General features: G+C 51.6%; 2 protein-coding genes across 2 annotated transcripts in view; one reads left to right on the forward strand and one right to left on the reverse strand.

Annotated features, from left to right (window-relative positions):
* lamb2l (laminin, beta 2-like) overlaps positions 1-17,266 on the reverse strand; it is a 268,095-nt gene that overhangs the window by 125,754 nt on the left and 125,075 nt on the right. Inside the window, exons 16-18 of the mRNA XM_038812008.1 lie at positions 10,055-10,210; positions 3,686-3,847; positions 1,913-2,034 (exon numbers count right to left, since the gene is read on the reverse strand). Coding sequence (XP_038667936.1) covers positions 1,913-2,034; positions 3,686-3,847; positions 10,055-10,210 — 440 coding nt within the window. The remainder of the gene's footprint in view (positions 1-1,912; positions 2,035-3,685; positions 3,848-10,054; positions 10,211-17,266) is intronic.
* Positions 1,881-17,266, forward strand: part of aldh1l1 (aldehyde dehydrogenase 1 family, member L1) — a 280,087-nt gene continuing 264,701 nt past the window's right edge. The window contains exon 1 of the mRNA XM_038812102.1: positions 1,881-1,985. The gene's annotated coding sequence lies outside the window, so the exon portion shown is untranslated. The remainder of the gene's footprint in view (positions 1,986-17,266) is intronic.

Raw genomic sequence — 17,266 nt, forward strand, 5'->3', positions numbered from 1 at the left:
CTCCTAACCTCCTTCCCTCCAGGATTCTCCAGTCCCCAGGACCGGGAATCACTGCAGGTCTCACCAAACGTGAGCCTGAGGTGGTGGGCCTCGCGTGGGCCAAGGGGTAACTCCATCAGGGAGTTGTTCCCAAAGTCCATCTCGGTGCCATGTCCCCCCACAATGCATTGCCTGCCCACCCCTCCTCTACCAGACCCCTCCCCTCGCGTCCTGCTGCTCCCGGAGACCCCAAAATGGGAGAACCCCTTCCCAAGTAATACCCTTGATAGGGAGGCATCCCCAGAACCCTGTAACTAAAGGAACCCCCCCCGCGCAGAGACCCCTGACTAAAGCCCCCCATATCTCCCAGATCTCCCCCGGCGCAGAAACTGGGGCCAAGTTCGGCATCGCCCGGGACTTCCCCACTGAGACCCCCGATCTATCCGGATGGGCGGCAGAGAGCAGTCTGTTTCTTGGGTCTCCGAGCTCCAGGAAACACCCGGCTAATCTCGCGCTGTGTGATTCTGACCCCACTCGAGTAGATCGCGCTCGGAAACATTTCCGTTCGATCGAACCCCCAGTTTCAAATATTTGCACTAATCTCCTCTGCGGCTGAATATGTGATTTAGTTGAAGCCAAGTTCCTTCATCCACCCAGGAATATTTGATCTGCTGGTCACATTCGCTCCTTTATGCCTGTAATGTTGCACAATGCTGATTCAGAGTCAGTAACATTGGAGATTAAAGTCAGCGAGTGTTTGGAATGTTTCATACTCTGACTGTTGCTGTTTCCTGGTGCCCGTAAATTAAAAATAATCAGACTTTAGAGTGAAAATGCTGCAGAACTATCGAGTGCATCTCCTGCGGGTCTCATCGATGACACATCATCGCTCACCCCAGTGCGACAGTCTATATGGCAACGCAGGATGTATCGCCACATCACAATTAGTTCCTAATACTTCCAAATATAACACTGGTCCCCACTGAATGCTGGCCCTCTTTATCTCTGGGAGAATTTACAGAACTTTGCTGAGCATTTACATGTTTCCAACTCACTGCACTAACGTTTTTTTAATCTTGAAAAGTTTACGGTCCATTAATTGCCTTTGAGCAATGCCCGTATCAGCCTCCCCGGACAGGCGCCGGAATGTGGCGACTAGGGGCTTTTCACAGTAACTTCATTGAAGCCTACTCGTGACAATAAGCGATTTTCAATTTCAATGCTATGATGTGAGTCGATGTGACAGACCCCAGTCAGAGATTCTGCCCTGCGCGCAATGGAAGAGAGCGTGGAACCTCCACAAGCAGTGGGCAGCCAGACACAACTCTGTGGACCTGGCTGCACAATTCCAGTCCTTTGTTGCCTAATTAAGGGAGAGTGTGAATTGTCCTTTCACAGTTAACCTTCAGGTGGTGATCAATAAATAACCGTGAGCTGGAGTAAAATTGGCGAGTTACAACAAATTAAGTCACTTGAGAAAGGTTGTTCTTGCAACGAGTGAAGACGGGATAAGATTGGCTGAGGCTATTTAACGATTCTGTTCATCTTTAACATAAACTGAAATGAATGGGACGAGGGAATAAATATTGAAAACTCCTGTGATGGGAGGAAGGTACAGCACAGAGGGCATTACAGCCCATTGCATTGCCCCAAATTAGTGCCTCTCCAGTTTAGATGTAACCCATCCTTCTTGTACAGGTCCCACCTGCCCGGAGGAGATCCCAATGGCCCAGAAATCTGAAAGCCTCCCTCCTACACCAGCAGTTTAGCCACGTGTTTAGCTGCACTAACCTCCTATTTCTAGCCTCACTGGCACGTGGCACAGGGAGTAATCCTGAGATTACTCCAGAGCAGAGCTCCTGCTTGTAACAGCCAGTTGCAGCAACACTCTGTCTCCACAATGGCCAGTGACCCGGGTGAATGCGGGACCTACCTCTCTGTGTGATGTAGAGTCACTCTGTAAGGTTGGCCGTGAGGTAGGAGATTTCCACAGCGATGACTGATGGGTAAGTCCACTGTGTAAATACTGATTATTGCTTCCCAATCTTCTGCAGACTGAGGGAGAGGGGAACAAGAGGAAACTGTTAGCACCAAACAATTAAATAACAGCTGCCACATCACAGGATGGCAGAATGGTTACGGTGCAGAATGAGGCCATCCTGTCTGCACCAGCTCTCCAAATGAGCAACTTGACTCAGTGCTGTTCCCCAGCCTGTTCCCCAGACCCCAAACATTGCTTCCATACAGGTAATCATCGATTCTCTTCTGGATTGAACCTGCTCCCACCACACTCCCAGGCCGAGTATTCCAGATCCCAACCACCCGCTGTGGGGAAAGGTTTATTCTCACATCGCATTTGCTTCTTTTGCAAATCACCTTCAATCGGTCCCTCTCGTTCTTGATCCTTTCCCGAGTGGGAACAGTTTCTCCCCGTCTACTCTGTCCAGCCCCCAGATGATTTTGAACATCTCCATCAAGTCTTCTCAGTCTTCCCTCCAGGGAAAATAGTCAAACCTCTCCAATCTACCCTCATCACTGAAGTTTCTCATCCCTGGAACCATTCTTGGGGGGTGGGGGGGGGGGGGGGGGGGGGGGGGGGGGGGAGGAAGGGGGGGAAGGAAGGGGGGGCGAAGGGGAGGTTTTGAGCGAGGAGGTGATATGAGCGAAGGGGAGGTGTAAGCGATGGGAGGTGTGAGCAAAGGGGGGTGTCAGCGAGGGGGGTGAGTGAGGGGGGTGAGTGAGGGGGGTGAGTGAGGGAGGTGGGTGAGGGGAGGTGTGAGCAAAGGGGGGTGTGAGCGAGGGGAGGTGTGAGCGAGGGGCAATGTGAACAAGGGTGTGTGTGAGAAAGGGAGTGTGAGCGAGGTGGGCGTGTGTGAGGGGGTGAGCGAGGCAGGGTGTGAATGAAGGGGGTGAGTCAGGGTGTGTGTGAGCGATGGGTGTGTGAGCAAGTGGGGTGTGTGTGAGGAGGGGTATGTGTGCAATGGAGGGTGTGTGTGAGGGGGTGTGTGCGTGAAGGGGTGTGTGTGCAAGGAGGGTGTGACCAAAGGAAGGTGCGTGCAAGGGGGTTGTGAGCAAGGGGGTGTGAGCAAGGGGTTGTGTGTGCGAGGGTGCGTGTGTGTGTGCAAAGGGGGGTGTGAGCAAGGGGGTGTGAGCAAGGGGTTGTGTGTGCGAGGGTGCGTGTGTGTGTGCAAAGGGGGGTGTGAGTGAGGGTGTGTGTGTGCGAGGGGAGGTATGTGTGCGAGAGGGGTTGTGTGTGAGAGGGGTTGTGTGTGCGAGGGTGCGTGTGTGTGTGCAAAGGGGGGTGTGAGTGAGGGTGTGTGTGTGCGAGGGGAGGTATGTGTGCGAGAGGGGTTGTGTGTGAGAGGGGTTGTGTGTGCGAGGGTGCGTGTGTGTGTGCAAAGGGGGGTGTGAGTGAGGGTGTGTGTGTGCGAGGGGAGGTATGTGTGCGAGAGGAGTTGTGTGTGAGAGGGTGTGTGTAGAGCGAGAGGGGAATCTCAATGTGAATTTGCTGTATTTTGTGTAAAAGTTCCAATATCCCAAGAGCGAAGACACAGATTTTCAGGGAGATGGAATTTCATTTCCTTTTCAGAAAGTTGGAGATTTAACCAGATTCCTGCCCCATTGCCCTCAGGAAGCTCAGATCCAATTTACAAACCGGTTACAATCCCAGCCTTGCCCCCTAGCCCCTCGTGGCCAATGCCCCTACCTCAGGCTCGTAGCGCACCAGCAGGTTGTAATCCATGGCATAGGGGATGTCATTGACATGAAACTTCAGGCCTGCTCCATCCTGGACCCGTGCGAAGCCTGGGCCGCTCCATGTGATCATCTTGTGGGGGTGTCGCTCCCGGCTGACAATTTGCACAAACGCCTGCAATCAGGAACAAAAACAACTTCTGAGGGTTCAGGTAGCGGCAATAGGAACGATCCAATCAGATTCACAGAGAGAGGGACAGGAATATTGGGTGAGTTCTCCGCCTTCCCAGCCGCAGGTTCCTCGGCCACGCGGCTCGCTGGCAGCGGGATTCTCCGATCCAGCCGCCCCACCGTGCCGGGAAACCTACGGCCTGGAAACCTGCGGCTGGGAAACCTGCGGCTGGGAAACCTGCGGCCGGGAAACCTGCGGCCGGGAAACCTGCGGCCGGGAAACCCGCGGCTGGGAAACCTGCGGCCGGGAAACCTGCGGCCGGGAAACCTGCGGCCGGGAAACCTGCGGCCGGGAAACCTGCGGCCGGGAAACCTGCGGCTGGGAAACCTGCGGCCGGGAAACCTGCGGCCGGGAAACCTGCGGCCGGGAAACCTGCGGCCGGGAAACCTGCGGCTGGGGGTAACGCTGCAGGCGGGACAGAGAATCCCGTGCCGGCGAGGGCGTGCGGCCGAGGAACCTGCAGCTGGGAAACCTGCGGCCGGGGGGTACGCTGCCGGAGAGGGCGTGCGGCCGGGGGGTACGCTGCAGGCGGGACAGAGAATCCCGTGCCGGCGAGGGCGTGCGGCCGGGGGGTACGCTGCCGGAGAGGGCGTGCGGCCGAGGAACCTGCGGACGGGGAGGCGGTGAATTCACCCCATTGATTCTGGTCGTGATTTGAAATTCTTTCAGGCTCTTCCTCAGTTTGGATAAAAAACATTAAACGCTGGGACTTCAATCTCCCTCACAGCTTCACCTGAGTGATGCGTCTGGAATAATCATAGAATCTCTACAATGCAGGAGGAGGCCATTCAGCCCATCAAGTCAGCATCGTCCCTTCGAAAGAGCACCCGGCCCATGCCCACTTCCTATCACCCCCGCCCTATTCCCGTAACTTAACCTTTGGACACTAAGGGCTATTGATCACGGCCAAATCCCCTAACCTGCACATCTTTGGACTGTGGGTGGAAACCGGAGCACCCGGAGGAAACCCACGCACACACGGGGAGAAAGTGCAGATTCCGCACAGCCAATCACTCGAGGCCGGAATTGAACCTGCAGCCTTTGAGCTGTGAGGCAGCAGTGCTGACCACTGGGCCACTGTGCCACCCCGGGTCCCTGACGCTGTGAGGCAGCAGTGCTAACCACTGTGCCACTGTGCCACCCCGGGTCCATGGCGCTGTGAGGCAGCAGTGCTAACCACTGTGCCACTGTGCCACCACGGGTCCCTGGCACTGTGAGGCAGCAGTGCCACCCACTGTGCCACTGTGCCGTTCGGGTCCCTGGCACTGTGAGGCAGCAGTGCTAACCACTGGGCCACTGTGCCACCCCGGGTCCCTGACGCTGTGAGGCAGCAGTGCTAACCACTGTGCCACTGTGCCACCCCGGGTCCATGGCGCTGTGAGGCAGCAGTGCTAACCACTGTGCCACTGTGCCACCACGGGTCCCTGGCACTGTGAGGCAGCAGTGCTAACCACTGTGCCACTGTGCCGTTCGGGTCCCTGGCACTGTGAGGCAGCAGTGCTAACCACTGTGCCACTGAGCCACCCCGGGTCCCTGGCACTGTGAGGCAGCAGTGCTAAACACTGTGCCACTGTGCCACCCCGGGTCCCTGGCACTGTGAGGCAGCAGTGCTAAACACTGTGCTGTTTGGGTCCCTGGCGCTGTGAGGCAGCAGTGCTAACCACTGTGCCACCCCGGGTCCCTGGTGCTGTGAGGCAGCAGTGCTAACCACTGTGCCACCCCGGGTCCCTGGTGCTGTGAGGCAGCAGTGCTAACCACTGTGCCACCCCGGGTCCCTGGTGCTGTGAGGCAGCAGTGCTACCCACTGTGCCACTGTGCCACCCCGGGTCCCTGGCGCTGTGAGGCAGCAGTGCTACCCACTGTGCCACCCCGGGTCCATGGCGCTGTGAGGCAGCAGTGCTACCCACTGTGCCACTGTGCCACCCCGGGTCCCTGGCGCTGTGAGGCAGCAGTGCTACCCACTGTGCCACTGTGCCACCCCGGGTCCCTGGCGCTGTGAGGCAGCAGTGCTACCCACTGTGCCACCGTGCCGACCCGGGTCCCTGGTGCTGTGAGGCAGCAGTGCTACCCACTGTGCCACTGTGCCACCCCGGGTCCCTGGCACTGAGGCAGCAGTGCTACCCACTGTGCCACCGTGCCGACCCGGGTCCCTGGTGCTGTGAGGCAGCAGTGCTACCCACTGTGCCACTGTGCTGTTCGGGTCCCTGGCACTGTGAGGCAGCAGTGCTAACCACCGTGCCGCCCAGTGATTTTTAATAATTCATCACTAGAAAGTCTGGTGTTTGTTGCCTATTCTCGTTACCCTGGGAAGGTGTTGGTGAAGCACTGGTCATGGGCTGGGTGCAAACTGAATGTGTTAATCTGCTACTTCAGAGGATCAGGTGAGAGTTAACCAAGTTGAAAGATAAATGTTGGCCAGGAATTAAGGGAGGTAATTAATGACTCTCAGTAAAAATACATCCCAGTGAGGAGGAACGATTCGAAGAGAGAGATAAACCAACCACGGCTAACCAAGAGGAGTATTAAACTGAAAGAAAAAACCTTGAAGCCGGCAAAAGTCAGCGATAGACCCGAAGACTGGGAAACATTCGGAATCCAGGAAAGGGGATAATAATGAGGGAGAAACTAAACTGCGAGGGAAAACTACCAACAAATATAAAAACTGAGAATAAGATACTCATAATCTTTATTAGAGTTTAAATCGGCTTACATTAACATTCCAATGAAGTTACTGTGAAAAGCCCCTAGTCGCCACATTCCGGCGCCTGTTCGGGTACACAGAGGGAGAATTCAGAATGTCCAATTCACCTAACAGCACATCTTTCGGGACTTGTGGGAGGAAACCGGAGCACCCGGAGGAAACCCACACAGACACGGGGAGAACGATAGACTCCGCACAGACAGTGACCCAAGCCGGGAATCGAACCTGGGACCCTGGAGCTGTGAAGCAACAGTGCTAACCACTGCGCTACCGTGTTGCCCATGGGGGAGAATTCAAAACGTCCAATTCACCAACAGGAGCTTCTTTAACAATATAAAAAGGAAGAGAGAGGTCAAAGTGAATACTGACCGCTTAGAAAATGAATCTGGGGAGATAGTTATGGGAAACAGGGAAATGTCAGAGGGGTTAGACAGATATTTTGCACCAGTCTTTACGGTGGAAGATACTTCGAACATTCCATTAATACTAAAGAATACGGGGGAGGGATTAAAAACCATCATCATCACTGGAGAAGCAATATTAGACTAAGTAATGGGGACAAAGGCAGTTAAGTCCCCTGGCTCTGATAGCTTGCACCCTAAGATCCTAAAAGTAGTAGCTACAGAGATAGTGGATGCAATGGTTGTAATTTTCCAAACATCCTTGGATTCTGGAGAAGTACCGGAGGATTGGAAAACTGTCAATGTGACACCCTGTTCAAAAAGGGAGGGAGGCAAAAAAACAGGTAACTATCGTCCGTTTAACCTCACATCTATTGTTGGAAAAATGTTGGAATCAATTATTCAGGAAGTAATAGCAGCACATTGGGAAAATCATAATCCAATCAGAGTGAGGATAGCTTCATGAAAGGGAAATCGTGATGACTAATTTAAGAGAGTTTTTTGAGGAAGTCTCAACCAGAGTGGATCGAGGGGAACCAGTAGATGTGTTATATTTAGACTTCCAGAAGGTATTCGACAAAGTAACTCACAAAAGGTCACAAGATAAGAGCCCATGGTGTTGGAGGTAGTATATCGTCACGGACAGAGAATTGGCCAATGGGCAGGAAACAGCGAGAGGGGATAAGGGTTTTCAGGTTGGTGATCTGTAACCAGTGGGTTCCCACAGGGATCAGTGCTGGGACCGACACTGTTTACAATTTATATTAATGACTTGGAGGAAGGAAGCGAATGTACTGAAGCCAAATTTGCAGACGACACAAAAATAGATGGAAAGGCAAGTTGTGAGGGAGAAACAGACAGTTTGCAAAGAGATATTGATAGGTTAAGTAAGTGAGCCAAAAGTTGATAAATGGAGTAGAATGTGGAAAAATGTGATGTTGTTCATTTTGGAAGGGAGTACAAAAAAACAGAGTGTTATTTAAATGGAGAAAAACTTCAGAAAGTGACTTGGGGGGCACTTGGGGACAAAACACAAAAAACTAACACAGGCGCAGCAGGTAATCAGGAAGACTGATTTCAAGGGGATTGGCGGATAGAAAAGCGGAAGTCGGCAATTCAGCCCTTCGAGCCTGCTCCGCCATTCAAACCGATCATGGCTGATCTCTCCCTGGTCTCAAATCCATCTCCCCTCCTGTTCCCCATATCCCATTAAGCTGTTTTTAAAAAGATCAGAAATAAATCTACCTCCTTCTTGAAAGGATTGAAGTATAAGAATCAGGTCTTGCTGCATCATTGCAAGTTACTGGTGAGACCATCTGGAAAATCTGGAGTACTGTGAGCAGATTTCATAGAATCATAGAATTTACAGTGCAGAAGGAGGCCATTCGGCCCATCGAGTCTGCACAGGCCCTTTGAAAAAGCACCCTACCTAATCCCACACTGCCACCTCATCCCTGTAACCCCACCTAACATTTATGGACACTAAGGGCAATTTATCATGGCCAATCCACCTAACCTGCACGTCTTTGGACTGTGGGAGGAAACCGGAGCACCCGGAGGAAACCCACGCACACACGGGGAGGACGTGCAGACTCCGCACAGACAGTCTCTCTTCCAAAATGAACAACTTCACATTTTTCCACATTCTACTCCATTTATCAACTTTTGGCTCACTTACTTAACCTATCAATATCTCTTTGCAAACTGTCTGTTTCTCCCTCACAACTTGCCTTTCCATCTATTTTTGTGTAGTCTGCAAATTTGACTGCAGTGCATTCGCTTCCTTCCTCCAAGCCGGAATTGGACCTGGGACCCTGGAGCTGTGAAGCAACAGTGCTAACCACTATGCTACCATGCCCCCCTGGCCACCTTATTTAAGGAACGCTATTAGGTGTGATTTCATGGTCACACTGTGCCCTAAAAGCAGCTGGCTGCAGTGCAGTGTGACCGATACTAGCCTGGAAACCCCGCTCCCGGGATCAACCTGGCTCATAACGTCTCACAAGATCCAATGCGATCTCTCTTGACGTCGCAATGTAAATCCTGCCCCTTGTGGGCGTCATCACTTTTTCGCAACTCAACATATTAGAGCGAGACAGCTAATCTTACTTTAATGTGCAGATTCCAGAGGTACCCGAGGCGTGGGATCAATGTCCTTTGACTTGGACACCACAGGTGAGTGCCATTCAGTACTGGGCTCCCCAAATGGGGACCAGATGGAATGGCATTTGTGGGGGTCTCCCAGGGGATCAGAGGCCACAGGTGCATTGCCTTTAGCACGGTGGCATTCTGCTTTGCTGGTGCCAAGCTGGTATTTTTTGCACGTGTGTGATCGGGCCTGGGGTGTCTCCCCCCCCCCCCCCCCCCCCCCCCATGGTGCGCTGGAACTTGTGGGGGGGTCGGGGGTCACTTTGGGTGGCTTGACGATCAGCCTGATTGCCTCAGTGTGAAAAACGGGGCTCTGTGCAGCATCGGCCGCACGTTCCGCCTTGGGGCTCCTGATCAAACACGGGTTGTATTTTATAGCATTGTGTTTCTCAGAGCTGCGAGCACCGGGAAGACATGGCGAAACACATTCGTTATGGGAGTTGGTTGCTTCACAGCTCCAGGGTCCCAGGTTCGATTCCCGGCTTGGGTCACTGTCTGTGCGGAGTCTGCACGTTCTCCCCGTGTCTGCGTGGGTTTCCTCCGGGCGCTCCGGTTTCCTCCCACAAGTCCCGAAAGATGTGCTTGTTGGGTGAATTGGACATTCTGAATTCTCCCTCTGTGTACAGGCGCCGGAATGTGGCGACTAGGGGCTTTTCACAGTAACGTCACTGCAGTGTTAATGTAAGCCTACTTGTGACAATAAGCGATTTTCATTCATTTTATTTTCATTTGTGGCAATAAAGATTATTATTAGTATTATTACATGGTCCAAAATATGGGTCAGACAGGTGCAATTCATCAACACACTCTGCTGCTCTTTGCTGTCAGTGCACCCATGACCCTCTCCATCCTGTCATGACCCCTGCCCTGTGAGGTCAGAGTTCCTCTGGTGAAACCAACCTTTCTGTGCCGGACTCTCCGTAGACGCTGCCTCGCTGTGCGGGAGCGGGCTGCCTGTCTCTGCTGCCTTCTGCGTCTGACCAACTCCTGAACGCCCAGACCCTGCGGGTTGGAAAAATCAACGCAGTTCCCATTCACCTGGTGCTTGATCTTTCCCTGGAAGAAAGAGCGAGACTGGAGAGTGAATCAATGTCGCGATGGGCGGGTGGCCTTCACTGACACCCTTCCACCTCCAAATGCAAGTGTCTGAAATCAATGGTCCATTTGTCTCGCCCCAGTGTCAGGGTCTCTTCGTGACTCCAGACCCCCACATCCTCCCATCGTGGTAGGGATTACTAACAGTTACTTACAAACATTCAAACTGAGGGACAGGAACTGACCCTCTGCCCCAGCCTGTCCCACGATGCTTTATACAATAACAACTTACATTTATATCGCACCTTTGGGTAACGTACTAAACTGTTCCAATGTGTTTCACAGGAGGCTTCGGGGCATTGAGTATAAAAATTGGCAAGTCATGTTGCAGCTGTATAGAACCTTAGTTAGGCCACACTTATAGTGTTCAATTCTGGTCGCCACACTACCAGAAGGATGTGGAGGCTTTAGAAATGAAAAATGAAATGAAAATTGCTTATTGTCACGAGTAGGCTTCAAATGAAGTTACTGTGAAAAGCCCCTAGTCGCCACATTACGGCGCCTGTTCGGGGAGGCCGTTACGGGAATCGAACCGTGCTGCTGGCCTGCTTGGTCTGCTTTCAAAGCCAGCGATTTAGCCCTGTGCTAAACAGCCCCTAGAGAGGGTGTAGAAGAGATTTACCAGGATGTTGCCTGGTATGGAGGGCATTAGCTATGGGGAGAGGTTGAATAAACTCGGTTTGTTCTCACTGGAACGACGGAGGTTGAGGGGCGACCTGATAGAGGTCTACAAAATTATGAGGGGCATAGACAAAATGGATAGTCAGAGACTTTTCCCCAGGGTAGAGGGGTGAATTATTAGGGGGCATAGGTTTAAGGTGCGAGGGGCAAGGTTTAGAGGAGATGTACGAGGCAAGTTTTTTACACAGAGGGTAGTGGGTGCCTGGAACTCGCTGCCGGAGGAGGTGGTGGAAGCTGGGACGATAGTGACATTTAAGGGGCATCTTGACAAATACATGAATAGGATGGGATTAGAGGGATACGGACCCAGGAACTGTAGAAGATTTTAGTTTAGACGGGCAACATGGTCAGCACAGGCTTGGAGGGCCGAAGGGCCTGTTCCTGTGCTGTACTTTTCTTTGTTCTTTGTTCTTTTGAATGTGATCACTCAAAGTTGGATGCCAAGCCATATGCGATATGTGGGCAGCTGACGTCAATAACCCTCACAGACCCATGGAGACACACAGAGGCCTGCCCAGCCGGGGTTTACATGTTTATCCTTAAAAGGCCGGCTCTGATTGGCCGGCATATCCAGTGGTCCGATGGGGACCTGTGAGCTGTAAGCGGCACTGCAGCCTTTACTTTATGTTTACAATTTAAATGTTGTTTAATTTACCTTCTCGGGCCTCCTGGGTTTTTATACTGGCGACGAGGAAAAAAGAACAGCAGCTGTGATTCTGGACATCCTGACTGTACCTGAACACCCCAGCACATAGCAACATAGGAATTAGGCAACTCAGCCCTTCTCGCCCTCTCCGCATTCAATCAGATCATGGCCCATCACTTCCTGGTCTCAAATCCATCTCCCCACCCTTTCCCTATAATCCCTTTAACCCGTTTTTCAAAATCAAAAATATATTTCTTTCTTTCTTGAAAGCATTTAATGACTCAGATGCCACCGCACTATGCGGCAGCAAGTTTGACAAATTCACCACCCTCTAGGGTGACACGGTGGCACAGTGGTTAGCACTGATGCTATCCACTAACCACAACATGGGATTCATGTCGCATTACATCCACCCCCCACCATCTAGCCTGGGCTTGTGAAATCCTACCAATTGTCCTGGCTTGAGACAATTCACACCTCTTTAACCTGGGGTTACCCCATCTCTGGATCTGTAATGATTTGATTACCTGCAAATGCTCGCATTCCAAGCATTGTCTGGCATCTCTGACTTTGTCTATACATATGTTTCCGGAACAAACCTCTTTATTCACCTGAGGAAGGAGCTGCGCTCCGAAAGCTCGTGTTTGAAACAAATCTCCAATACCCACCCCCTCTTTACACAATGGAGGTCAGTCTGGGAGGTCACTTTGGGGCCGATTTACATTAATAGGATCCTCCCTCCAGCACAAAGTGACCTCCATCACAGAGCGAAACAGATCCAGGATTCAGCAAATCAGTGTCCTTTACTCAATTCTCCATTATGGAAACTAAGCAGCCCCTGACCTCTAACCTCGTCCAGTGTACCGTGTGCAGTGATTGTAATGTGGACAATGAATTGGAAACACCAGCCTCTGTGGAACTTCAATCGGACTTTGTTTCAAAGCCATAAAGTTTTAGCCCGTGTGACATTTCTGTGAGTTTTGGAAGCACTGCCAGAAAATTAATGATTAATTGTCAGAGAGTTGGCAGGCGCGGGTAACTCACCTTCAAGTTCCTGCCACCTTGGCTGAGGGGCAGTAAAAATGTTGCATTAATCAGTTATCAAAAGAATCAGAGGAAGATAAGGATGTTTGTTTCACCCAGTGATTGGTGTGATCTGGAGGTTGCTGTCTGAAAGGGCGGCGGAAGCTGGTTCAATAATAACTTTCAGGGCAATGGGAAATGGGCAGGAGCTGTTGGACTGTTTGCTCTCTCAAAGAACCAACACAGCCCAACGTGCCAAATGGCCTCCTCTGTGCTGGAAACGTCTCTGATACTAACGGACATGGGCGGGCGGAACCTGATGGGGTGATCAGACGGTGATTGCAGGATGTGTATCTCACTGCTCCCTGGTTGGAGTGGCTGCTGGTATGTCTGTGATGGTATCTCTCCTGAAGCCTGGATGGTGTGTAGACACACAGTCTGCAAGTCTAATCAGTGAGGCTTCTACCTTGGAAAGAGCAAGGGCCACCAAGCTGGGGGGAGACATGCCTGAGCATGAGCTTATTGAAGTGGGAGATGAGGGTGGATGTCATCCTGAATCTAAACACCCCCCCCCCCCCCCCGACCCCCACCCCGCCACCATCACGCGGTCTCAGAACTCCAACACAGCAATATCTCGATCATTTGTACATGATTTAAATCTTTTTATGAAGCAATGCAATGCTGTTTTATAATTTCTGTAAGACTGGGAGCATCACTATTAACTAGTTCCTCTCACTCACACACAACTGCACACAGTCACACACATACACACAGTCACACACATACACACAGTCACACACATACACACAGTCTCAAACACACACACACACACAGTCTCAAACACACACACACACACAGTCTCAAACACACACACACACACACAGTCTCAAACACACACACACACACACACACAGTCTCAAACACACACACACACACACACAGTCTCAAACACACACACACACACACAGTCTCAAACACACACACACACACACAGTCTCAAACACACACACAGTCTCAAACACACACACACACACACAGTCTCAAACACACACACACACACACAGTCTCAAACACACACACACACACACACAGTCTCAAACACACACAGAGATGCATATTTGCACACACACATATCACTCATGCACATACCTTGACACATGGACACACACACGGATACAAACACGCTGTGCAGGATCTTACGGAGCTCACAAGGATGGGAAATGAGCGGCTAGATTCTCTGATTTTGGGGCTATGTCTGGAGGAACCGTGGTGTTTTACGTGGGAAAAATCGGTGAGGCCCCAACACCAATCATCCGACCGGTAAGGGGCCAGAAGCCGTGCCACGTAAAGCGCACGGCCTTCCCGATATAAACGCCTGGAGAACTGGCAAGTCCGTAGCCGTGCATGCGAACGGCAACAACCTGCAGTGGTCGCGCCGTACAACATGGTGCCGGCCGTGAGCGGACCCGAGCTGCCAGATAGTGCCCCCTTAGACACCCTATCGCCACCCCCGGGTCACCCCCCACCAGTTCTCCGTGCCTTCGCCGAAACCCCCCCCCCCCCCCCCCCGCCCCGCAGCACGGCTCCCCCCCGCCCCGCAGCACGGCTCCCCCCCCCCAAACTGTGTCGGCGTTGGACACAGTCCGCAGCCACCACGCTGAGATCGTGAATCAAACGCGAGGTCGGAAACTCGGCCCATCGGGGGCGGAGCATCGGGGAAGGACATTAAGGTGCCGTCCCAACGGCATGTGGCGCACTCACCGATGATGCTGTTTTGGAGCGGGCGGAGCGTCCGATTTCATCTTAAAAAGAAGATTCTCCGCCCAAGGAACGTGGGCGCGATTCTCCGCAAATCCGGCGTACCGTGAAGGCTGGTGTGAAACTGGCCGTGTTTCACGCCAGCCTCCGAGCTCCGTCCGGGACCTGATTCTCCCACCCCCGGGCGGGGCTAGTATCGGGGCCGGGGGAATCACGGCGACGCGGAGTTAGCGAGCGACGCTAACTCCGCCCGCCAAGAGTCACGGCGGCTGACGCGCACGATGACGTCAGCCGCGCATGCGCGGGTGGACAGCTCCAACCCGCGCATGCGCGGATGACGTCATCACGCAGACGCGTCAAACCCGCGCATGCGCAGGCCGTCATGCCCCTCAGCCGCCCCGCGGACTGATCCTGCGAGGCGGCGGAAGAACAAATAGTGCGTGGGTATCGGACCCGCTGCCCGCGATCGATGCCCACCGATCGCAGGCCCATGCCAATCGGTGCCATGGTTGTCCGGGACGGGCACTTTGCAGCCGTTTTCAGGAACGCTGAAAGCAGGTGTGATCGCGGCCGTGAAGACGGCTGTAAACTCCTCGGTATTCGGCCCATCGGCCTGCGGAGAATCGCTGTTCGCCGTAAAGAACGGCGAGCAGGGGCAGCACGGTGGCCTAGTGGTTAGCACAACCGCCTCACGGCGCTGAGGTCCCAGGTTCGATCCCGGCTCTGGGTCACTGTCCGTGTGGAGTTTGCATATTCTCCCCGTGTCTGCGTGGGTTTCGCCCCCACAACCCAAAACTGTGCAGAGTAGGTGGATTGGCCACGCTAAATTGCCCCTTAATTGGAAAAAATAATTGGGTAATCTAAATTTATTAAAAAAAAAAAAAGAACGGCGAGCAGCGATTCGTGTCGGGGGGCGGCCGAGGGGGGGGGGGAGGAGAATAGTGGGAGGCCGTGAAAATTGTCGGGAAGGCCCTCCCGCTATTCTCTGACCCGTCGTGGGCAGCGGAGAATCGCGCCCACAGAGTCCTGCCCGTGGTGTGTGGGGAGAGTGAATTCAGTCAGATCAAACTTTCAATGTCCTGATGGTGGGTGAGATGCAAATGGGGTGTTTGAGGTTTATGGAGTACGGCTCTGACCTGTGCCAGGTTCATACGGCTGATATATTTACTCACTATTCATACGGGTGATATATTTACTCACTATTCATACGGGTGATATATTTACTCACTATTCATACGGGTGATATATTTACTCACTATTCATACGGGTGATATATTTACACACTATTCATACGGGTGATATATTTACTCACTATTCATACGGGTGATATATTTACTCACTATTCATACGGGTGATATATTTGCACACTATTCATACGGGTGATATATTTACACACTATTCATACGGGTGATATATTTACACACTATTAATACAGGTGATATATTTGCACACTATTCATACGGGTGATATATTTACACACTATTCATACGGGTGATATATTTACTCACTATTCATACAGGTGATATATTTGCACACTATTCATACGGGTGATATATTTGCACACTATTCATACGGGTGATATATTTGCACACTATTCATACGGGTGATATATTTACACACTATTAATACGGGTGATATATTTACACACTATTCATAGGGGTGATATATTTGCACACTATTCATATGGGTGATATATTTGCACACTATTCATACGGGTGATATATTTACTCACTATTCATACGGGTGATATATTTGCACACTATTCATATGGGTGATATATTTGCACACTGTTCATACGGGTGATATATTTGCACACTATGAATTCTCATTCGTGTAAAATGTTTCTACATTATGCCCCATCTTTAAGTTAAAGTTGGTGCAGGAGAATCTGGTGACACCCAGTTTGCGATTGTTTGAAGCTAGCTTGCAGCTGTGGGCTTTGTGTCATGGTTTGGGGTTGTCCTTGGCGAACTCTACAGCACAGGGGAGCAGAGCAGGACAATGGGCAGCTTGCATTGAGCCTCAGTACCGACAGGGGTGAGTCAGGGGGAGTGGAGTGGAATCGGGGAAAGGGGAGAGAGCATAAGTGGCGCACAGTGTTTCGTTTACGACATTGGGAACAGATACTGTTGACAAAGTCCCAGCCAGTGTACACACCCAGCCAGGTCCATGTGTACACAGACACACACACACGTACACAGATACTTGCACTCACACAGATACAGATACATGCACGCACACATACACAGATACATACACATACACAGATACATGCACACACATACACAGATACATGCACGTACACATACACAGATACATGCACACACATACACAGATACATGCACACACTTGCACAGATACATGCATACACACATACACAGATACATGCACACACATACACAGATACATGCACACACATACACAGATACATGCACACACACATACACAGATACATGCACACACATACACAGATACATGCACGCACACATACACAGATACATGCACACACATACACAGATACATGCACACACATACACAGATACATGCACACACACTTGCACAGATACATGCATACACGCATACACAGATACATGCACACACACATACACAGATACATGCACACACATACACAGATACATGCACACACTTGCACAGATACATGCATACACACATACACAGATACATGCACACACATACACAGATACATGCACACACATACACGGATACATGCACATACACAGATACATGCACACACACATACACAGATACATGCACACACATACACAGATACATGCATGCACACATACACAGATACATGCACACACATACACAGATACATGCACACACACTTGCACAGATACACGCATACACAGATACATGCACACACACATACACAGATACATGCACAC

This window comes from Scyliorhinus canicula, chromosome 11, assembly GCF_902713615.1.
Source record: "Scyliorhinus canicula chromosome 11, sScyCan1.1, whole genome shotgun sequence".
Taxonomy (NCBI): domain Eukaryota; kingdom Metazoa; phylum Chordata; class Chondrichthyes; order Carcharhiniformes; family Scyliorhinidae; genus Scyliorhinus; species Scyliorhinus canicula.